The following is a 22,023-nucleotide window of genomic DNA, read 5'->3' as shown; positions in this document are numbered from 1 at the left end:
CCGGGTATGATGGAATGCTGCACACTGCTGCCAAAGGTGGCTAAGAGCCAGAACTATGCAAAGCTGCGGCAGATGTTTTTTGACCAAAGCTGCAGGCTATGGATAGAGTCAACTGCTGAAAACATCCTTAGTTCACAGTGACATTCAACAATTCCAGAAAGAAAATTTGGCCTAGATTTTAATTTTCCAATAACCCTTATGAAACATGGAACTATCAATATCCAACTCTTACAGTGACATCAGTAAGCCAACTCAATTCTGCTACATCTAACCACAATAAACTCTTGTCTCCAGCATTTTAGACAGGGACCAACTCTAACATGAACATTCTTATATCTAGGATTTATACAATCAAGTAAGTGGAAGATACAAAAAAAAAAAAAAAAAAAAAAGACGGCTCATGTATACAATTTCGCATTATGATGCAGTACCATTCTCACACTAATGCCATCTACATCACAGAAATACAGTATATAAAGACCAGCGACCTGTACACAGAATGTGTACACATTACAAAGGGAAACATAGGTTGAAAAACATAGCATAAAGCAAGTTACTGTCCCTTCCTACAGTTCATTTGTGCATGAATCCTGCAACTTATGCAATTTATATAATTTTTGTAGCTGATCCTCCAATATCCTCTGTCAGAAAGCCAGTTCAATTTTTTTTCATACACTTCCATACACTTTAGTTCAATATATGAAGTGTGCACCTAGTATACTGCTTTTATTGGGTTGTTGTTGTTTTTTGCAAAGCTTTCAGTGCATATTTTGTTCAAGGTGTCACCTCCCTGGGACATTGCTGCTGAACTATGTAAGTACTTTTAATCACAACCAGCATGCTAGCAAGCATTTTGAGATGAAATTATACCACCCTATTGATTTAAATGAACTGATTTTTCCCTATATCCTCATGTACCATTTTGACACCAGCCAACATGCTAGTGGAAATGCAAAGGAACATACCTTACATATCATATTGCACTTGCTATTTTATTCTAGTCCATTTCATTTGCAGTTTTGGTTGGCTGTTTTGCATACATGTAATTCTTCAAAGCCAACACAAATATCCTTTCAATAAGTTAAGAAATAATCAGCTTAATAGGCAAAATGAGCTTTTCTTCCAAAGTGAAGACATTTTTGTGAATGTTCCAAGATCAGAGAAAACATTGTCCACACTTAGCACAATCTACCTGGAAGGCCCCTTTCACCAAACACTCTGAGGTGAACATACCCATGTATAATTTGCAATTATTTCACTGAAATGGCAGAGTAGGCCTTTGTACAACCAGCTATGCAAATGAGTGCTGTCTCCTTTTTGGGGTAGTCTAACATAATGGCACAATGAAAATATCAAATTCTATTTGTCTGACATTAACCTGGAAATAACCAGCAAGGGTGGCTGAGTTTTTATCAAAATTATTTCTTACAGCGATGAATGGCACTATTTAGCAGGAAGAAACTCCAATGAAAATCCTCATTATTACATATTTTTACATGGCTTTTTATTTGTATATATTTTAAAATTTTATATATGGATGTTTTATGATGACCTATATTTGTAATGCCTAACACAGGTTTGGCAAAGTAGAGTAGGCCTTTTGCCAGTGAATTGTGACACTTCCTTGATTTCCAATAATAAAGAGTTATATTCAGACTTCACTCATATAAACAGTATAGCAAGTCTAAACACTAAATTAAAAAATAGTGTTTTAAGATTCTTTAATCTCTGGAATTTATTTGAGGGGGAAGGAATACAGATGAAAAGGCCTGGGGAAAAACAGGGAAAATTGGGGGGGGGGTGGGGTTGATATACCGGTAGTTTGAATATTCCAGACCTTTTTTTTCTGGGGGGGGGACTTGGGGGACGGGACGGGGGGAAACCTGTTTTTCTCCAATTTTCCCCGTTTTTTTCCAGGCTTTCCCATCTAACTATAATTTGTGGAAATGCTTAGCCTACTGATGAGAACAGTGTGCATTCTTTACACGTATCTTATTCCTCCTTTTGTTCTTCCATCTCTATTGCTTTTGTGGTGACTGCAGAAATGTGATGTGGATTTTGAGAAATAATTATTTGCTTCATCCCAAACGTGTTGTTATTAATTACCCACCCTTCACCCTAAGGATGCAGGATGGGTTCTACCAGCACGAGGCCCAATAAGTTAACAGAAGCCTAAACAAATCTAGCACTTTGGGTAGTATTCAACGGAAACCATCCACTGACCAAAAAAATCTGTCAGCAGAACAGGGAGGAAGGAGGTTTTCAGTGATACCTCCCTCATCTTATCCTCTGTCTACCAAGCTGTTTCAGACTTGATAGTATGGTTGTACTATTAATTCAAACCTTCAACTCTCCTGAGATTTTATTACTTTCCTCCAACATAATTCTACCTCCAATTGCTCCAGCCCCAACTTAAATCTCTTAGTGAGACTAAGCTGACTACTTGTAGGCAAGGGTCACTGAATCAAATTTACTCAAAGTAAACTCTCTCATGACTGGGGTTCTAGTATAGTTGTGCTGAGAAAAGCACAAAGCCCATAAAGTCTCTCAGGTTTCAATGATTAAGGTGATGGTGTTTCTTGCTGTAATCACCTGATAAGCCCTTTACATTGTTACAAAACTGAGTAATACTTATTTCCTTCCTAAAATGTCACTGAATTTTGACTTCTCAGAAAAAAAGACTACTACCAAGGCACCATTCTGCACCAGACTTATTTGAGATATGACTTACTGTATATGCTTCTATCATGCATGCTGTACAGCCTCACCAAAAGAACAATACACTAGATATCTCATATAAAATACCTCAAATTATTTTCTGCTTCCAAGTTACAAAATATTTTCACTATATTTCAGTTTATCCCAGGTCATTCTCTAGTCAATCGTACCATTATAACAAGGGGAGCTTGCTTGCTCCACTTTCTCAAGCAGGACACAACAGAATGAAGCAGCCTGCTTCACGCAGCTCCAATTCCTGAGTAGTGGGTTTTTTTCAAAGTGCTGGCCCAAACAGGTTGCAGGAGGGCACTACTTGGCCTCTGCTTCAGGAAGCAAAATTCCTTGAACTAGTACTGTTCTCAAGAGGTAGAAAGCTCAAGGTTTGCTTCCTAACAATAAGGGTGAACACTGGAGACATATGGTATCTTTGTAATACTTCTGTATTTACAAGTAAACACACTGATCATAGAGAACCATGCAGACATCCAGAGATAACAATAGGCAAAACAGCATAAATTCAAACACGACATGAATTTTGAGTCCCCAGTGCCATAAATCTGTCGGGTCCAACATGGGCCTTTCCATGCGTGGCCTGCAACAACCCTACCATAAGCTAAGCAAATTACCGAACCATTTTCAGATCAAAAAATTTGAGTTTCTTAGAAGAGCAATTGCGATCTTTCTTGCCATAGCATCTGCTTCTTCCACCACTAGTCCCTTTAATTAGTAGCACCATGTGCCAAGAAATGTGGAGTATAGTACTGTGAACTGGAGAGAAAAGAACACATAATTTATAATTTTCCTGTATTTACAGCAAAGAGGGATGGTGCAGAATGATATGTGGTGAACTGTGAGAAGGACAACTAAATGATAGCGATGTCTGCTCTACCAAAATTGGGGCAGAGGACAATTATTTGGGCCGAGGAATGTTTTCTGGAGAGCAAGAAATGACTTATGAGAAGTTGACTAATGTAGTCAAGTTTAGCACTGCAGGGATAATTCAAGCCAACCATGGGAGAGCTGGCAATTTGGAGACTGGAGGGGACAGAAGACAATAAACGAAAGTGTGGTACACTGGAATTGGATAGTTCGGATTGTTTTTATTTAAATTCCCCAGGTTCTATCATTTAAAAATTTTAGGGTGTGGCTCCATGGCATCTGCTGGCTGGATAATTTGGTCATCCAATGCATGTGAGATTGATGACTCTATCAGAGATCCTACTTTCAAACCAGCTGCAAAAATCAATTCCATCTCACCTTCTAGCTCTCAGAACTACTTTTTCCTGCTCTCACACACTCCTTCATATCTTTCTTCCTACGGTCTCACAAATCTGCTGAGGAGGGTTAAGAAACCCTGCAAAGCAGATTTTGGGGGGCATACAGCCAACTGCAGGGCTAGAAGAGTTAACCAGAAGTCCTGTTGCCCAAGTTGATTTCTTTAATGCAGGCCCTTCATGTGTTATTGGACTTCAACTCCCATTACCCCCATGCAGAATGGCCAATAGTCAGGAATGATGGGACATGTATTTAAGCAATCTGGTAGGCCACATGTTCCCTAGCCCTGATTTAGAAGCTTCAGCTGCCAATGCTTTTTGTGTGGTGGTTCAGTTCTGAGAGCTGAACCAACAACTTACAGATTAGCACACCCAATGCTTAAATTTTACATGACACAACTATTGGCCTAGGTGGAAAAATATTTTAAATCCCTATACATCACTACAGAACTCTTCTAACCAAACTTCAAGGCAGTCAAAGGAGTATGTTTATTCCTATCTCCCTAGAAAGATATGTAATAAACCCAGGATTAATTCCACCTGAAAACATATACTAGTAAGCTAGTTCAAAAAATATGAATACTTTTATTTAAAGTAACTTATATACTGCCTTTCACCAGAATGATTATGAGGCAGTTTACAAAAATAAGGGCAATACAGTGGTACCTTGGGTTAAGAACTTAATTCATTCCGGAGGTCCGTTCTTAACCTGAAGCACTACTTTAGCTAATGGGGCCTGCTGCACCACCACTGCACGATTTCTGTTCTCATCCTGAAGCAAAGTTCTTAATCCGAGGTACTATTTCTGGGTTAGCAGAGTCAACCTGAAGCGTCTGTAACCCGAGGTACCACTGTACAATAAAACAATACAGCTAAAATATACAAAAATATATCCAGAAGTTGTACTAAGAATTAACCGCCTGAAAATGTCTGAGAAAACAGATGTAGCCTAACAACCTCTACATAGAACGTTTTTCTCTTCACCTCTGCTGAATTGCAACCCTGAGCACAATCTGAGACCAGGACCCAAAGCCATCTTGAGTAATCATATCAATATATAAAGTTAAGTAATACTATTATACATTTATGCAACATCAGAAGTGTACTAATAGTAGTACAGAAGATAAAATGATTGTATTTGCTACCCAGAAACTGGAAGAAGGGAGAGAATTTACTACAGTACAGTACAGGATATATCTAAGGAGAAGCAACAATGAAGCACTAGCAGACAGAATGTTAAACTGTCAAACTATACATGAACAAAAGTTGGTATCTTATGTTATCAATGCCCTACTGCTGGGCACCGAGCAAAACAAACCCCTTCAAAGGCATTTACCATTTACTTTACCACAAAAACAATACTAAAAGGAGTGAAACCTGCATTGTTATGAAATTCATAATGACCTATTATGTCACCATGGTAGGGTTATCATATGATGCCAAAGACAGCAAGATGGAAATGTACCTTCTGCTCCAGAAGGAACCATAAAGGACAAAGGAAATTACACACAAGCAAAACTGAACTTCTCAGAATAGGAGTTCTGTCAATAGGAATTAATGACCTGGACTGAATTCCACACATTTCCAAATTCAAGGTGGGTCATCTTATTGGGAAGTTTAAAGAAAGTAAAATTTAGACTTTTACTGTCCTTAAAAACCAGTGAGCACCAAAATAGGGAAACAAAAATTAAATTAAAGCTTTTCCATTCCATTACCACAGCAGACTACACACAATTTAGTATTAAGAAGTATAGTAAAGTCAGCTTCAGAAGTTAAAAAGGTAACATATAAAAAGATTCTAAAGTCACTTGAGTAAGCATGCAGTAGTAAAAACTGTATCCTACAACTGAGTTATCTACCTATCTACTGCTGGGAAACTGCCAGTTCTTCCAGTTCTCACACACTTTATTGTAAGCACTAGACTGCAATCCAAAATACATATTATTGGGGAAAGGAAGACACTGAACACAATGAGGCTTGCTCCTGAGTAAGCACACAATGTTAGAAACTCACATATATAAGCTAATTGTCAAATTGCACCTTAAACCAAGGTTGCAGTCACCACAATGGATTGTTTAGGCGCCACCCCTGCACCCGATGTGGGTGGGGGTGGTTGTTGTTGTTATTATTCATCTCATTTGTATAACACTTTATATTTTAAAAAACAAATCTCAAAGTTGTTTACAACCCATTAAAACATCAAATAAAACAATCCAGAATAAAACAAATCAAGTTTCAAGGAAAATATTTCTGATCCTTCTCGAAGTGACATTTTGCTTTCCCCCAGGAATAACCTGGCATCCAGAGATCTCTGCGTGGTCACAATTGGACCCACACTAGTCGCAAAACGCGCCTGGCTAATTGCAAACACTGCCTGCAAACAGTTGCACTTTTATAGCACAATCCTATACACGACTACGAAACAATAGTTCAATGGAACTTATAGGATTGCATGGAACAGAAGATTAGACTCTTCAATCCAGTGCTTTTTTCCTAAAAAAAATTTAGCGATACTCTCATTTTCCTACTCATATTGAAATACTGCCCCTCAATGAGGCCAAATTTAGTTTCACAAAATGTTTAGGGGTATGCGTACCCCCAGAAAAAAGCACTGCTTCAATCCTATTATTAGGTATTATTAACCATACAGTTGTTATTTTTGTGCAGAAGCTTATGAAGGCCTGCCACAACAGACTTCACTGGAATCTAGCTACACATGTGTATTAAAAAGTATCTTAATGTAACAAAAATAATGTCCAGTTCTCCCTTTCGAAAGTGTTATGCATACAACTTGCCCTAACCATGCTATTATTGAAACACCTCATTTTTTATATATTATTCAGTGTATTTGGAGCAAAAATTAGAATTTTACCCTTTGCCAAATTCTAAGCACACAAAACAGTAAGGCATGAAAACCATTTATAGTGGGCAGGGGAGACTGACTACACTTAAAGGAGGCAGCTTCATTGGTGGGCATGAACAGCCTTCCAGACAAAAATAAAATCGACCTTACCAAACAGGCAAGAGGTCGTAACCTCCACTTTGAACTTTTCACTGTGCAATTCTATGCCTATTCAGTAGTAAACCCCATTGAATTCAATGAGACTAACTCCCAAGTAAGAGTGTACAAGATTCTAGCCCTAGGCTACAATCGTCTATACGCTTACCTATGAATTAAGTTCTGCTGGACTGAACAGGGCTTACGTTTACGATCACACACACACACACACACACACACACAGTGATCACATTCCAGGTGTATGCATATATATACCGGCAACGTGATCACCTTAACTAAAACCACAAACCGAAGCTTCACACATGCAAGCGAAGGGAAAGGCGGCTACCGCTGGAGAAATAAAGTGAAAATAAAGATCGCGGCAAAAGCAGCCGGAGGAAAAATCAGAGATTCTGAATCCAAAACCAAAGGAAGGTGTGGTCAGGCTCGCCACCGAAAAACAGGCCGGCAAGCTCAAATAAGGTCACTCTTCCTGTTAGACAATAAAGAGGAGGGAGAGATGATGCCCCCCCCCACACACAAACCACGAATTGCAGGGTTTAGAGCGGCGAGGGCCGGAGTCTACTTACTACAGTGCTGTTAACACGCCAAGCGGATCCTGAAACAATTACCCGGAAGGCCTGTAATTAAAGGGGGGGGACACACCGCAAACTCGCCCTTCCTCCGTTTCTCTCTCTCTCTCTGGTGGCCACGTTATCGCACATCGGGCGGGGAGCTATTTCCTGGGCGCTCCTCCCTCACCTCCAACCCCCCCCAAAAAAACAACAACAACAGCCCCCACAGCCTCCCACGTTCAAGTGTCGGGGGGTGCCTTTTACCGGGGGCGTCACGAAGCCCTCCGACGTCACCCAATTGTGGTCTCACACCGCGGGGCTTGCACGAGCGGCGGTTTTAAAGGCCCTGATCTCGACCCGACCCAACCCCCCCCGAGGGGGGGTGAGAAACGGCGAGATAGGGGCGAGGTCGCTCCTCCCGCCGCCCCCCACCCACCGCCCGCGCTGCCTGCCGCCTTCCTCCTCCTCCATATTCCAACCAGGCCCGAAGCGGCTGTCCCTCACTCACCGTAGAGGAGGGGAAAAGGGGGTCGAAGAAAACTAGGGGGGGGGGCAAAGAGACTCGGGATGGGGGAGAAAGGGAGCGCGTTCCCGCCTCGGTGCCGGCGCCTCTCTCCCTCCCTGGGCCTCAGCCGAGACGAGCGGCGGCGGCGGCGTCCGCCATTTCCATTCCCTCCGCCTCCTCCTCTCCTTCCCTCACGGCTCCCTTCAGACTTGTTGCTCCGCCCGCGCCGAGGCTGAGAGGAACCCGTCGCCAAAATGGCCGCCCGAGGTAGCTGCGCGCGAGGCGGTGCGCGTTGGGCTGCGGGGAGGGGGGAGGAGGACGCTCTGCCCCGTCTCGCGCAATGGCAGTTGGGAAGGCGCCCAGAGGGAATCCGGGCGGGGAAGGAACCACAGAGAGAGCGGAAACTTGCGAGGTTCTTTCTCTCTGGTGGGGAGAGCAGTGCAGAGCGGCAAGGCATCGAGCGCCCCCTCTGGGCGGGAGGAGGAAGTGGCGCAACGTTCTTAATCCAAGTTGTTCATGAACTAAGCTGTTCTTAAACCAAGGTACCACTCTGCAGTATTGAGAAGCGTTCTGGATTTCCATTACGGGTGGGTTATAGGCATAGCTGTCAACGTTTTCCCTTTTTTAAGTGAAATTGCCTTATTCCGAACAGGATTCCTTGCAAGAAAAGGGAAAAGTTGACAGCTATGGTTATAGGTTCAGCCCTTCCAAGTGTCCCTATTTTCCAGGGACAGTGCTGGATTTACAGATGCCCTCCAGGTTTCTGATTTGCATGCCAGAATGTCCCACTTTCCCTTAGGACAGGCATAGGCAAACTCGGCCCTCCAGATGTTTTGGGACTACAACTCCCATCATCCCTGACCACTAGTCCTGTTAGCTAGGGATGATGGGAGTTGTAGTCCCAAATCATGCTGAGGGCCGAATTTGCCTATGCCTGTGATAAACTCTACAACCTTTAGATTAGAAGACATCTGAAGGCAGCCCTGTATAGGGAGGTTTGTAACTGTGTTGTTTTTATATATGTCAAAAGCAGCTACATGGGAAACAGTTGAAATCCTTTTACAATTAACCTTCTTAACCTTTTACTTCTACCAGACCTATACCTGGAAACTAAAGTGTATGTAGATAACGCAACTGAAAAGTTACCTTTCATATGCTTGCACAAAAAGTAACTTGACAAAAGGAAGCAAACTACATATTTACTATTTTATCTTTAAAGTGTTGCACCAGTTTAAAATAGCAAAATTATTATAGGGACAAAAATGCAAAATTATTATAGGGACAAAAATGGAACACATGATTAGCTAAATCCTCCCATAAGCTTTTAGTGTAGCTTGACCATTAACAATGGATGCTGATGAGTGGGCTATCTGAGCAGCAGATCATTTGCTCAATTTTTTTTAAAAAAATAGTTGTACACGTATAACTATTTTTATAAATAAAAAATAAGGCAAAGAAGAATACCTCTCTCCATAATATCTGATTTCTGATTGTAACTTTAAAAAAATGTTTTTTGTGTAATAGTAGTAAATGGCTCTGATATTTTAATGATATAATCACCTCTTAATTGGGGCCTGGGTGGCGCTGTGGGTTAAACCACAGAGCCTAGGGCTTGCCGATTAGAAGGTCAGCGGATCAAATCCCCGCGATGGGTTCAAATCCTCCCGTTGCTCGGTCCCTGCTCTTGCCAACCTAGCAGTTTGAAAGCACGCAGTGCAAGTAGATAAATAGGTACCGCTCTGGTGGGAAGGGAAACGCTGTTTCTGTGTGCTGCTCTGGTTCGCCAGAAGCGGCTTAGTCATGCTGGCCACATGACCTGGAAGCTGTACATCGGCTCCCTCGGCCAATAAAGCAAGATGAGCTCCACAACCCCAGAGTCGTCCACAACTGGACTAAACGGTCAGGGGGTCCCTTTACCTTTACCTCTTAATTACTAGTTTTTATTCTTTACCTGTTTAAAGTCTTATGTGTTCCGTTTATCCATGTGTTTTATCTTACGCTGGTCTGTGACTGAAATAAAGTTTGATACTGATGAATATCAGTGTAATTATTTGTATGACTTACCGTAAATAAATCACCTTAGCCAATCAGTCGTGGAAGAACCTGTGAAACTGGTTTGGTGCACAGGGTGGAGATACAACCACAGATAGAAACAATTTTGTTGCCAGAATTGCAAATAGGCTTCTGCTGGATAGCTCTTCTAAGCATTTTGGGATTCTTCTTAGGGACCTGCACTTCCTCAATGTGCATCCCAATAACATCTACTCAGTTTGCAGGGGACCTTGCCAGCCCGAACTAGACACACCTGGAAATGAATCTCCAGCCTTCTGCATGCAAGTCACTAGTTCTAACGCTGAGCTATGTCCTTCCCACAAGAAGGACGTCTTTTCACCCAGGCTTTACCACTTCCATCAGAATGAATTACCTGCACCTGTAGTCATCAGGTTCTATAATGCTGTTTTACTGTTTTTACTAAACAGCTTTATCGTTTCCTTTTTGTATGTCGCTTGAGAATTATTATTATTTTTTTTATAAATCAGAACTTAACAGCTTCAGCCGGTAGCGCATGAGGCTCTCAATCACGGGGTCGTGGGTTCGAATCCCACGCCGGGCCAAAGATTCCCTTGCAGCGCCTTCAAACGCTACGATTTTTAGGCCGTTCTAGGACGCCCATTCTCTATAGACCGTCTCTCCCTCTTTCCCCTCAGTGCCGATCCCCCCTCTCCCTCGTCTCTATGATCCACGCGACCTTTCGGAGGCGATTGGCTGAGGGCGGCTTTGGCGGAGCTCTCGCGAGAGGCGCGGCCTGCGAGAGGCCGGCGGCGGGGGTGTGTTGAGGGGGGGGGGGGAGCGGGAGCGAGAGCGAGAGCGGCGCAGGGAGGAGGGGGGCGGAGCAGGTGACGGGGCCTGGCGTTGAAGGCCCGGCGGAGGCGAGCTCGGTCGGTGAGTAAAATGGCGGCGCCGGTGGGGAGAGGGTCACCTGTGGGAGGGGGGGAAAGGCGGCGGCGGCGGCGGCGGCGGCACCCCGTGAGGGGCATGGAGGCCTCCTCCGTGGCGGGATGCGGCGGCGGCGGCTGAGGGGGAAGCAGCCATTTTGGGGCGGCGTGAGGCCTGCCTGGTGTCGCCGAGGGGTCCGCCCCCGCCTGGGCCTGCTCTGGGAGGGCGAGAGGAAGGAAGCCCCGAGACGCGGCCGGGAGGAGCGGTGGGCGGGCAGCTCCTGTCGCGGGAGACTCTGCCGCCGCCGCCTCTTCTTCTTCCTTACTGGGCTTTTCCCTTCTCCCCCCCCCCCCATTTGACACGACGCGGCCTCCCCGCCGCTTCGCGCCTGTCTCGCACTTTCCCTGAAGGGGCAGGGACAAGCTTCGGGGTTTCGCTTCTTTTTATTGTTATGATTTGTGCGCTGCTCCCCCGACACTCTCGTTTTTATTTCAAGGAAATGCAAGCTTTCATGGAGCCCTTTTTTTAAAAAAAAAAAAAGGGGGGGAGAAACTGGATCCGATTCCTGCCTTGTGCGAAACGGATTGGAGCGCCTCTTCTTCTCAAGTTTTAAAAAGGCGCTTCTCGTTCTGAACCTTTTTTTTGTGTGGGGGGGGGGGGGAGGAAAGGCTTTCTTTACGTTCCGGTTTTACCCAGAAACAACACACGTGGTTCATATTCGGAGTGACTTCTGTTTGTGTTCTATCGGAAACCAGAGCGTTCGGCACTCAGTACACATGTGAACCTATATACCGTGCAAGCAAAATGAAAAAAGAAAGACCGATCTTTTCTCTACCCGTGAACTTCGTAACCATCCTCGGATGTTACGTGTCTTAATTAGGGACGTGTTGGTTTTTAACAGAGCTTTGGAAAGAAGAAAGCGGTTTCAGTTCTGGTTGGAGCTGTATCAAAGGGATGCATCTATCCTAATAGATTCCACAGCAGTTCCGTTTAGGTGTTTATTGTGACACATTGCTTGAGCTTTATCTTTAAAGAGCTTCCGGTTAGCTCATCACTGGAGACTCCTACGAGGTGTATATTTTGCAACACAGTCCTCAGCAGTTTTTTCAGTTCAGCCTATGCTATCCTTGAAGACCTAATGAGACTGTACAGAGGTGGTAGTGTTGCTAGTGAGTGATAATTAAAGTGACTAAACCTAAAATTTTGTCAAGGAATCATCTAGACTAGAGTAAGATACATTTCATGGCAGCAAGACACCAGTTATCAGTCTGGTGTTCAGCCTTCGTGCACCCAAAAAGGGTGGGATTAAACCATACAGTTTAATAGCAATTCCAAGATTACCTATCCTTCCAACAAATAAACATGGGACTTAGTTCTTTTATTTTACAAACAGGAAGCTTAGTGTTTGAGGGAGTGATTGCTCAGGACCCATTATTAACAGTGAGACTAATAGCATATGTGACGAGAACCCGCTCGCCATCCGTAAATAATCAGTCTCACACCATGATGGGTTGAAGAAGTCTGGCCGCAGCTCTCTCTCTAGAAGCTGCTGGAGCACAGCCTTTATTGTGTAAAGTCAGAAAGATACAAAATACAAGGAATCCCACTTGTTCTCAGCCAGCAGATAAGGGCCATCGCACTAGACCACGTAGACCATCAGGCTATGTTACGTGGACCAATCATTAGGACAGCATGAGCTCTCCACGCGTTGATCATGCTTCCAAGCAATGCTTTCTGCTATGAAATCATCCTTCCAATAATGAACTTTTGCCCATGCTCTTATGGACAAATGACCATATTCCCACACATATGTATGTTTAGTTGCTGCAAAGCCTCACTGAAACTTATTCCCAAGATTTTGTTCTGACTTGTTTTGAATGTGATAGTCTGACTACAGTAGCTTTCTGTGCTACACCCAATTAAATATTTCACCTCTTTAATGCTTCATTGGAGCCATAGTGCTTTGCATATTTTCTGTTCATTTTTAAGCTACAGTTCTATGGAAACAAGTTGAAAGAAAGGCATTTCAAATCATTTTCGGTCTGTATTGAATATTATATTTCTGTGCTGCCTGCCCATTATTAAGAGCAATTCTAGGGTCAATTAACTTATCTATAAATAAGAATGTGTAAGAAATTACACTAGGTCTTGTTAAGGCTACATGACACTGAATTCTCTAGGACTTAACATATGAGTAGAAATGGTTATGGTTGTGCTGGAAATGTTTCTTTGTGACTGAGATGTGTAAGCTGTAAGCATTTTTCTTTGTTAATTCCTTCTATCATAATAAAGTATAAATTGTGTAACTGGATCAGACCAGTGTCTTTCTATTTTAGTGTTTCTAAAGTTGACAAACTGTGTAGGGGATAACCTTCATCTGCTGTTTACCTCACATCTTGTAACCAGAGGCATGCCGTCCAAATTCTTTTTTCTGTCATTTTTAAATGTGCTTCCACACCTGTCCCCCATCAATTTGTCCAGTCACTTTAAAGGCTGTGAATAAGACCCTGCCACAAAACATTGCAGCGTGGAATGCTACCTGTTCAGGGTTCAAACCATTCCATTATTGTGCCTGCCCCCAGTTACCCCACCTCTGCAGTGTTTGATAGTTTAAAAAGTGCTTTTGGATCATGGCAAAGTTAAGAGAGAACAGCAAGAACAGCTAGGTGTGAAAGCAGATCTGAGATGCCTTCATATTTGTGCCATGGCCATTTGCTCTAATTAGTAATATGTCATCAGAAGACAATAAAAACAATAAACACTGATAGAATTACAACTATGTACATATAAAAATTGTTTACAATATTCAAATAATATGTAGTGCTGTTTTTATTGTAATTAACAGTGTATGTACTGTGATGAGCATTTGATAAGATGTATTAACCATTCTATAGTTATGCCATGTTTTAGGGTAGAACTGCTCATTAAATATATGACCCCTGCATATAACAGTTGGGTTTGATTTCCCCCTACTCCCTCTTTAATATATGGGACAACTCACCTATATCCTGAATTCATGATTTGCGCTTCCTAGTCTTTCTAGTCTTCAAACACACACCCCTGCCAGCTGATCTGTGCATAGAAAGTTTGCTTATGTCAAGACTGATTACTGGACCATCTAGACCAGAATTGTCTCTTCTGATTGATAGTGGCTGTTCTGTGTCCCAACCGGAACCCTTGTTTATCTGAGAATGTTTTAACTAGCAGGGGAATAGAACCCGGGATGTTCTGCACACAGAACATTTGTGTTCTAAACTGAGCTGCTGTCCTGATGGAGTACAAGCTGTGAAATCAGGACGTGCATAAGTTTACTGTCTCTGGTTGCTGTTTTTTACAGAGTGAACAGTAAAAGCCATCTCGGAAAAGTAATGAGGTATTTGCTTGTTCTCTTGTATCTGCTCACTCACAGTAATTTATCTTGCCTCTCTTTTTTCTCACCCTAGTGAGGGACAAGAATGAGTTATGCCGAAAAACCCGATGAAATCACAAAAGACGAGTGGATGGAAAAACTTAATAATTTGCACATCCAGAGAGCTGACATGAACCGCTTGATCATGAACTACCTTGTTACAGGTAATCAGTCAGCTGGTTTAGAAAATAAAGTTACCACAATAACCATGTACGGGTATTCATTTGAGACATCATGGGAGTATTTGTGTATTGCAAGAATTTACTAACCTTTCCCCCCGTACACTGTTCTGGAGGTTCTCCTGACAGCATACCTGACCAATTGGGGGGAGCTAGAAGAGGCCTTTGTCAATTCATTAGATGAATCCTGTTTTAAGAAACTGGATTTATGGAAATATCGAGTGTACTACTGTTCCAATTTAGCCATTTATGTAGATATTGTTTGATTTGATTTTGCACTTTTTGATGTTTTGTTTATTGTTTATGACTACTTTTGCTATGTTTCTAATTATGTGATTTTTAATGTTGTAAACTGCCTTAACTTTGGAAAGGTGACATACAAATACGGATTGATTGATTGATTGATTTGATTTCCATTTTCTGCAAGCAGTTTCTTTTTGCATTTCAGAAGGCTTCAAAGAGGCAGCAGAAAAGTTTCGGATGGAGTCTGGAATTGAGCCCAGTGTTGATTTAGAGACCCTGGATGAAAGAATAAAAATTCGAGAGATGATCCTCAAAGGCCAGATTCAGGAAGCCATTGCACTGATCAACAGCCTTCACCCAGAATTGTTAGATACGAACCGGTACCTTTACTTCCACTTACAGGTAAGATTCACATTGAAACTGGCATTGATTACATTTAAAACTAATTGACAGTGGTGAAGGAAGGTTGCTATATTCGGAAAGCCTTTTCTTCTTCTGTTTTGGTATCCTGTATGTATGGTGTGCGTTCTTAACACACTTTGGCCTGGTGTAGATAGGAATAAGCAGAATTGTATGCCCACTTCCTTCTCCTGGGGGCTTTAACCATTGTTTAGCATTCAGTGTTGTTAACCGTTGTCTTGGTCAACCATAGTTTCCATCTTAACCTGAGTTTCAAATTAGGAATTGAAGAAAATTGTAGCGCCTGTTTTGAGAGGGAAACTAGTTACCATTAACCACTGTTAGTGCTGATTCAGGCATACTATTAAACCATAGTTAACATAGGGAAGCAAGAGAAAATTCATGCTAGGAAATGTAACCTGATTTCTCTGACATTGCTGCTTTTAACACTCTTTTCAGTAGCTAGTTCCCAAGTTCTAATTTAAAGGCTTCTCTTGAATGCTCAGCTGACATATTTTTAGAAGAACATTGATCAAGTGAAAGAAACTGAATGAACTGTATTTAATTTTTCTGTACGGTCTCCCTATTTCTTTTTTGTTTCCTTTTTTTGGTTGGCTGGTGCAGCAACAGCATTTAATTGAGTTGATTCGGCAGCGTGAAACAGAAGCTGCGCTGGAGTTTGCTCAGACGCAGTTAGCGGAACAAGGCGAGGAGAGCCGGGAATGCCTGACTGAGATGGAGCGCACTCTTGCCCTGCTTGCTTTCGATAACCCAGAAGAATCACCTTTTGGAGACTTGCTCAACATGATGCAGAGACAGAAAGTAATTGCGCTTAATCCCTTGTAACTAAAAATTAGATGCTGCATGCCTCTTAAAAGGGCACTTTTAAGATTTGCCCTTTATTACAGTGGTACCTCAGGTTACATACGCCTCAGGTTACATACGCTTCAGGTTACAGACTCCACTAACCTAGAAATAGTACCTCAGGTTAAGAACTTTGCTTCAGGATGAGAACAGAAATCGGGCTCCGGCGGCGCGGCAGCAGCAGGAGGCCCCATTAGCTAAAGTGGTGCTTCAGGTTAAGAACAATTTCAGGTTAAGTATAGACCTCCGGAACGAATTAAGTACTTAACCTGAGGTACCACTGTACATTATAAAGAAAAGCTGTCTGTACAGGTTTTCACTTTCCATCATCTTTTGTAATAAATCATGTTGCTTTTTTCTGAAAGTTTGCTGGTGGCTTTCAGTTAGCTTATTTAGATTTTTAGTTCATCTTATGCCCCAAAGTTTGAGGATGAGTAGCATTTTTTAAATGTTTTGAAAAAGCAAGCTTGAACCAGTTTAATCTCTGGATTGATCAACTGACATTTTACAGCACAATGTGTCTACGCAGAAGGAAGTCCTATTAAATTAAATGGGTCCCAGGTAAGGGGGGTTAGAATTGCAGCTTTAGCTGGTCAGTTGCTGGGAGCAACTTTTACTTGGTGAACATTAGAACAACAAGTTACTTTTGTTCTGTTTTATTATAACAAGATGAAAAAGGAAAATATAGATGACCTTTACCACTCCAGTAGGCTTTCTAAGTTACCACTCCCTTTATCTCAAAAAGACCCATACTGAGGTTTTGATAAGGAGCTTTATTTTTATCAGAGAAACACTCTTCAATTAAATGCTTATGTTTTTGTGGAATTTGATACTAACGTCTGAGCTTTGTTGAAAGGAAGTTACAGAGCTGGGAAATAGCCACGAGAGCCTCTTGGCATGACCTCTTTCTTTGGAAATTGAAAAAGACGATTACTTTTTATAATATTTCTATTTTGCAAAGGGCTCTGCAGTATCCTGCAGCTCTATAGTTCGTATTTTACGGGGGGGGGGGGGGCTTGAGACTGATATTTAGTCGCTTGCACAAGGTCATGATACCTGCGAAGGAATTTAGTCCTTCAGGTCAAAAACTGTTGGTGGATCATGTTGACTCTCTGTGACATATGCATATATTGTGCTAAACTGAGTTGCTCATCTCTCTCTAGGTTTGGAGTGAAGTTAACCAAGCTGTTCTAGACTATGAAAATCGTGAGTCGACACCCAAGCTGGCTAAATTACTGAAATTACTACTGTGGGCTCAGAACGAGCTGGACCAGAAGAAAGTAAAATATCCCAAAATGACAGACCTCAGCAAGGGGACAATTGAGGAACCCAAGTAAAATGTGCAGGTGGACATTTAACACTCGGAACTGCACAGTTATATACATTTTTAATCAGTCTGTGACTGAAATATTTTTACTACAGTTCAGGACTTTGCAATTTGGTTGTGTGTGGGTTTTTTTGTTTTTCTTGGCAAGCATACTTAAAGGGAGATGGGTCCCTTTTTAAAATGCAGCAGATCAGCATTGAGAAGCATTGTTATCACTTTGACCATCTGACTTAGGCTATGCACTGTCATACATTTTAAGCAAAAAACCAAGTCTTTCTTATATATATATATATACTGTGCTGAAGGTTTGTAATGTCTGGCTACTGAAACACATTTCGGTGGCCAGTGAATTAATGTTGAAGCTCCTGGCAACTCTCCAGTTAACCTGTCTCTCACTTGAATATTGACTATTTTCTGTGTTAATTTATAGCCAAATATGCATTCCCTATTTATAAACTAGCAACTGGTTGAAGTGATCATTTTGTAAACCTCATGGCAATGTTGTTTTCTGCATAGAGTATAGCATAGGAAGCTTGTACGCTGTAATTGGAAATAATTCCCTTGCTTTTCACACCTTGGTGACTTATTTATATGGGGCTGAATGTTATATTCATGATGGGCCTAGTTCTCTTCGAAGTATTGCTGACAATAAAGGCTTTTTATTTTATAGTTTTCAAGAATGACAAAAATATGCCTCTGAAACAAGACATGAAATCACTTGGTAATTAGATTTTATTTCATTGGGGTTTTGTTTATTTTTTTAAAAAAAATAATACCAGCTGTAGTATTGGTGTGGGTGGTAGCTACATCTTTAATGCCAACAGTGTGTCTTGGGGGGTGGGTATAAAATACTCAGCTTTGTTGTTATGGCTGGGGCCATTTCCAGTTAGAATAAACATCTGATGTAATGGCGATACACTGAAATAGCATGGAAGTTCTTGGGCTATAATTTATAATAATGATGGTGGAGGTTTTATCAAGTTTCCTGCCTTGGGTAAAGAGAACTGTGATTTTACAAATCTTCCATCTTGGAATTCCCATCTGGCATTTTGAATCACGGAGATAGAGCTTATTTCTACACCAGCTAAAGGCCCTGTAATTTCAAGAAGTCCCTCTTATTTTGTTGCTGCCTTGTAATTTTTGCTAAGGTGTGGGATGCTGCATCGCATGTATGACTGTCTTAAAGGAATGTTCACTTGTTCCGCTGTTTAGTATTAAGCACTAACCCTTGCTATTTCAAAGATGGCGATACAAAACACCCATTCAGTTAAGTTGCCAGCAGGGCTGTTGAGGAAACGGCAGAATTCAGTAGAAAAGCTGTTAATAATGCTGCTTATAGTCCTGTGGCTATTTGGCCACTGTAGATTTAATTCTGACACATGCACAAGCCTCCCATGCAAATCTTACATGAAAGCAGCTTCCTCCCAGTTTGCACAATCAATTCAGTAATGTTTTAGATGATTCATTCAGAACCTAAGCTTAGTGGGTAGATGATAAACCTAAAACGATTTGGCTTCTAGCATGCTTAGCTAGTCACTGGGACTCACTAGTACAATAAATCTCATACTTGGAATCTCTTCCGTGCAAACTTCATAGAAATAGATGGAAATTGTTTGGGAGAGGTTCCTGGGGAAATGTGCGCCCATAGTTGCTGATGACTACTGTGAAAACTTGTTGGCATTTGTATGAAGCTTGGCTCTAGAGAAGTCACACTTGTGCAAGCTTTTGAGATATACCAGTTTCACAAGTCTAGTTGAATATAGTCCGTCTTCACCGACTGAAGCTCTGATGCCACACAGTTTTAAGCTGTTGCGAAACGGACCACCTGACTTTTAGTGTCATGGGCTAGCTTTTTGTTCCTGACAGATGTTTCCTGTTAAATGACCTGTAGCTGCATTTAACCGAGAACAGAGAGTTGCAATTTGTGTGGATAAAGATCTTTCGTTTTAAGGACAATTTGAAACAGTGAAAGTGAAATGGCTCTAAACCTTTCCTCAACTATAACTAGCTTTTCTTCCTGTTCTTGGCTGTTGGATGCAAAAGTGCAGGTTTGGAAAATGTTTGGAGTTTCAGCTTTCAGCACAAAGTTGAACAGGTCACTGCACCAGAAATACTGCACTGCAACCCTGCTTAAGAAGATTCCTGTGTGTTTAGAGCACGAGGTTTCTTCCAAGAGTGCAAAGATAACTGGAACTTCCATTAGCTTACTTAATTCATTTAATTTCAGAGCCAAATATGTGAGATTTCCCCAAGAGGTTTAAATATGACAGTTGAGATTTATTTCCTTTGGGTTTTTTTTAAATATCACACACTGAAGCAGCTTTAATCTGTAAAGTTTTTTGGGTAACTTGAGAGAAAATATTTAAAATGGTATGAAAGAAAGCTATGCATTTTACAGAAAGTTCAAGGGTGTCATCCCAATGGTACTTTTAGGGATCTTTATATTCATGTGTATATAAAATAGTTTGCATATACAAAATATAATATAATCAGTTTGAATTATTCTCAAATGGGGGAGGCTGTGAACCATAACTTATGAAATATTGTACACAGGAATCAGCCCTCACTACGTAAATGGATTTGTCATATGCATGAGAAATGTCTTATCCTGGTGGCTATGGATGAATGGTTGCAATTTTGTTAGCTCCATAATGTTAGATCGCCACTCTTAACTGCTTAGCATTAAATACCACTTTCAACAATACGTTTTACATTTGTGTTTTTGAAATGCTGTCATAAAAAGTATGTGTGGAAAATAAGTTTAAATGCCTCCCACTCCTTCACACTTAGTAACTGCTAACAGTCACTGTAGAGGAGGCAGGGTTGTGTGTACCCTTGAAATAATATTAATATTCCTCAACAAGGTTCGAATTTCATATCAAGAAAATTTTCGTTTCTAAGACCTTTATATATCAAATTGTGGTGATTTGCATAATGATTTTGTGTGTGGCAATGTTTAGTTTAATCAAGTGATATTTTTATGACCTAAAAAGTGATAATTAGAGTAAATTAATTTTTTAAAAAAAGCAAATACTAAAATGTATGATGAGCACTATCTTAAAAGGCAAACACGTGTGCATGGCTGGTGATGACAACTTTTTTTTACTTATATGAAAATTTAATTGATTTAATTATATGAGTTTTATAGTCTTAAGGCATATTTAATTGGATTATAGACCTACTTTTTTCCATTGCTCTGGAACAGAACTTGAGGGCAGTGCAGCATGCTGCAGGGGGAAGGAGGAAGAGGTGGTGTTCTGCTGCACAAACAAAAATACATTCAGCTTGCAACGCAGCGTTGGATGCAACCTGTGGCGTTTATGAGGAATATGTTCCATAGTTAAGAAGTAGTGTTGCTGGCTTCCATCTGTTTCGAGAGACAACAGAGTGCACCAGTGGTGTAGCGTGGGGGGTGCAGGGGGGGCTGGCCGCACCGGGCGCAACATCTGGGGGGGGCGCGCTCGCCGCCTCCGGAGTCGCCAAAGAGCCTCGGGCGCAGGCTGTAGCAGAGCCCCATGTCTCGCGGAACCGACGAGCTGTGCGCGCATCTGGGCTGAAGGCGTCCGGCAGGCAGCGGCTCTCAGTGCTCGCCGCAGTCCCTGCGCGTCAGGGCCGCGGAGGGCGCGCCAGGCAGCCCCTCCTCACAGCCCTGCCGCCACTGCTGCTGCTGGGCCATGTTGCATTTTCCTCGCCTCTCTGTCCTCCTCCTCCTCCTCCGGGCAAGCGGCGTCGTTTAGGCGGCAGCGCCAGCGGCAACTCGCCTCAGATCACCTGACACGGACCCGCCGCCGTGGCTAAGGTAAAGGTAAAGGTACCCCTGCCCGTACGGGCCAGTCTTGACAGACTCTGGGGTTGTGCGCCCATCTCAAGAGGCCAGGGGCCAGCGCTGTCCGGAGACACTTCCGGGTCACGTGGCCAGCGTGACATCGCTGCTCTGGCCAGAGCCAGAGCCGCACACGGAAACGCCGTTTACCTTCCCGCTGGTAAGCGGTCCCTATTTATCTACTTGCACCCGGAGGTGCTTTCGAACTGCTAGGTTGGCAGGCGCTGGGACCGAGCAGCGGGAGCGCACCCCGCCGCGGGGATTCGAACCGCCGACCTTTTGATCGGCAAGCCCTAGGCGCTGAGGCTTTAACCCACAGCGCCACTGCTACCTTACCGTAAATACCCCAGCCCAGGCAGCAGCAAGAAGAAGCTGGCAGCGGCGGCAGGTTAGGGGCGCAAATTACTTGCCTTGCCCCGGGTTAGGGGGCGCAAATTACTTGCCTTGCCCCGGGTGCCGACAACCCACGCTACGCCGCTGGAGTGCACTTCTGGGAGTGAAGTCAAACCCCTGCGTTAGCAGCACTGAAATGACTTTCCATGGTGTTTAAGCCTGAACAGTATGTATGGGGAACCTGGGCTGCCCAGACAACAAGGCAGCCTTCTCAGCATCTCTGATGTGTTCCAGAGGAAAGCAGAGTAATACGTTTGGCACCAGCCTGGCTGCAGGAGTTGTACAAGACGCAATCCAACCATCTTAGGGACTCCACTCCGGATTTGTGTAGAGGTTACTCCTTAGCCCTTTCTTCTCCCAAGGGAAGCAGAGGTTTAGG

At 42.6% G+C, this 22,023-nt stretch overlaps 2 protein-coding genes across 6 annotated transcripts in view; one reads left to right on the top strand and one right to left on the bottom strand.

Moving 5' to 3' along the window:
- Positions 1-8,336, bottom strand: part of DIDO1 (death inducer-obliterator 1) — a 68,094-nt gene extending 59,758 nt beyond the window's left edge. The window contains exon 1 of one of the 5 annotated variants that reach the window (XM_079978770.1): positions 8,074-8,336. The gene's annotated coding sequence lies outside the window, so the exon portion shown is untranslated. Of the gene's footprint in view, positions 1-7,580; positions 7,761-8,073 lie in introns of those variants that run through there. The other 4 variants (XM_079978768.1, XM_079978767.1, XM_079978766.1 and 1 more) reach the window with 4 other exon arrangements.
- A 2,559-nt stretch (positions 8,337-10,895) lies between these two features.
- GID8 (GID complex subunit 8 homolog) lies at positions 10,896-20,130 on the top strand. Its single transcript, XM_079979993.1, has 5 exons — positions 10,896-11,013; positions 14,451-14,580; positions 15,044-15,240; positions 15,862-16,059; positions 17,265-20,130. The coding sequence occupies exons 2-5, from the start codon at positions 14,463-14,465 to the stop codon at positions 17,436-17,438; spliced, it is 687 nt and encodes a 228-aa protein (XP_079836119.1). The 5' UTR covers positions 10,896-11,013; positions 14,451-14,462; the 3' UTR covers positions 17,439-20,130.
- The last annotated feature ends 1,893 nt before the right edge of the window (positions 20,131-22,023 follow it).

The sequence above is a fragment of the Podarcis cretensis genome (genome assembly GCF_951804945.1).
Source record: "Podarcis cretensis genome assembly, chromosome: 6".
NCBI classification, from domain to species: Eukaryota; Metazoa; Chordata; class Lepidosauria; order Squamata; family Lacertidae; genus Podarcis; species Podarcis cretensis.
The sequence above is the reverse complement of the archived record's forward strand: the minus strand, read 5'-3'. Positions and strand labels throughout refer to the sequence as shown.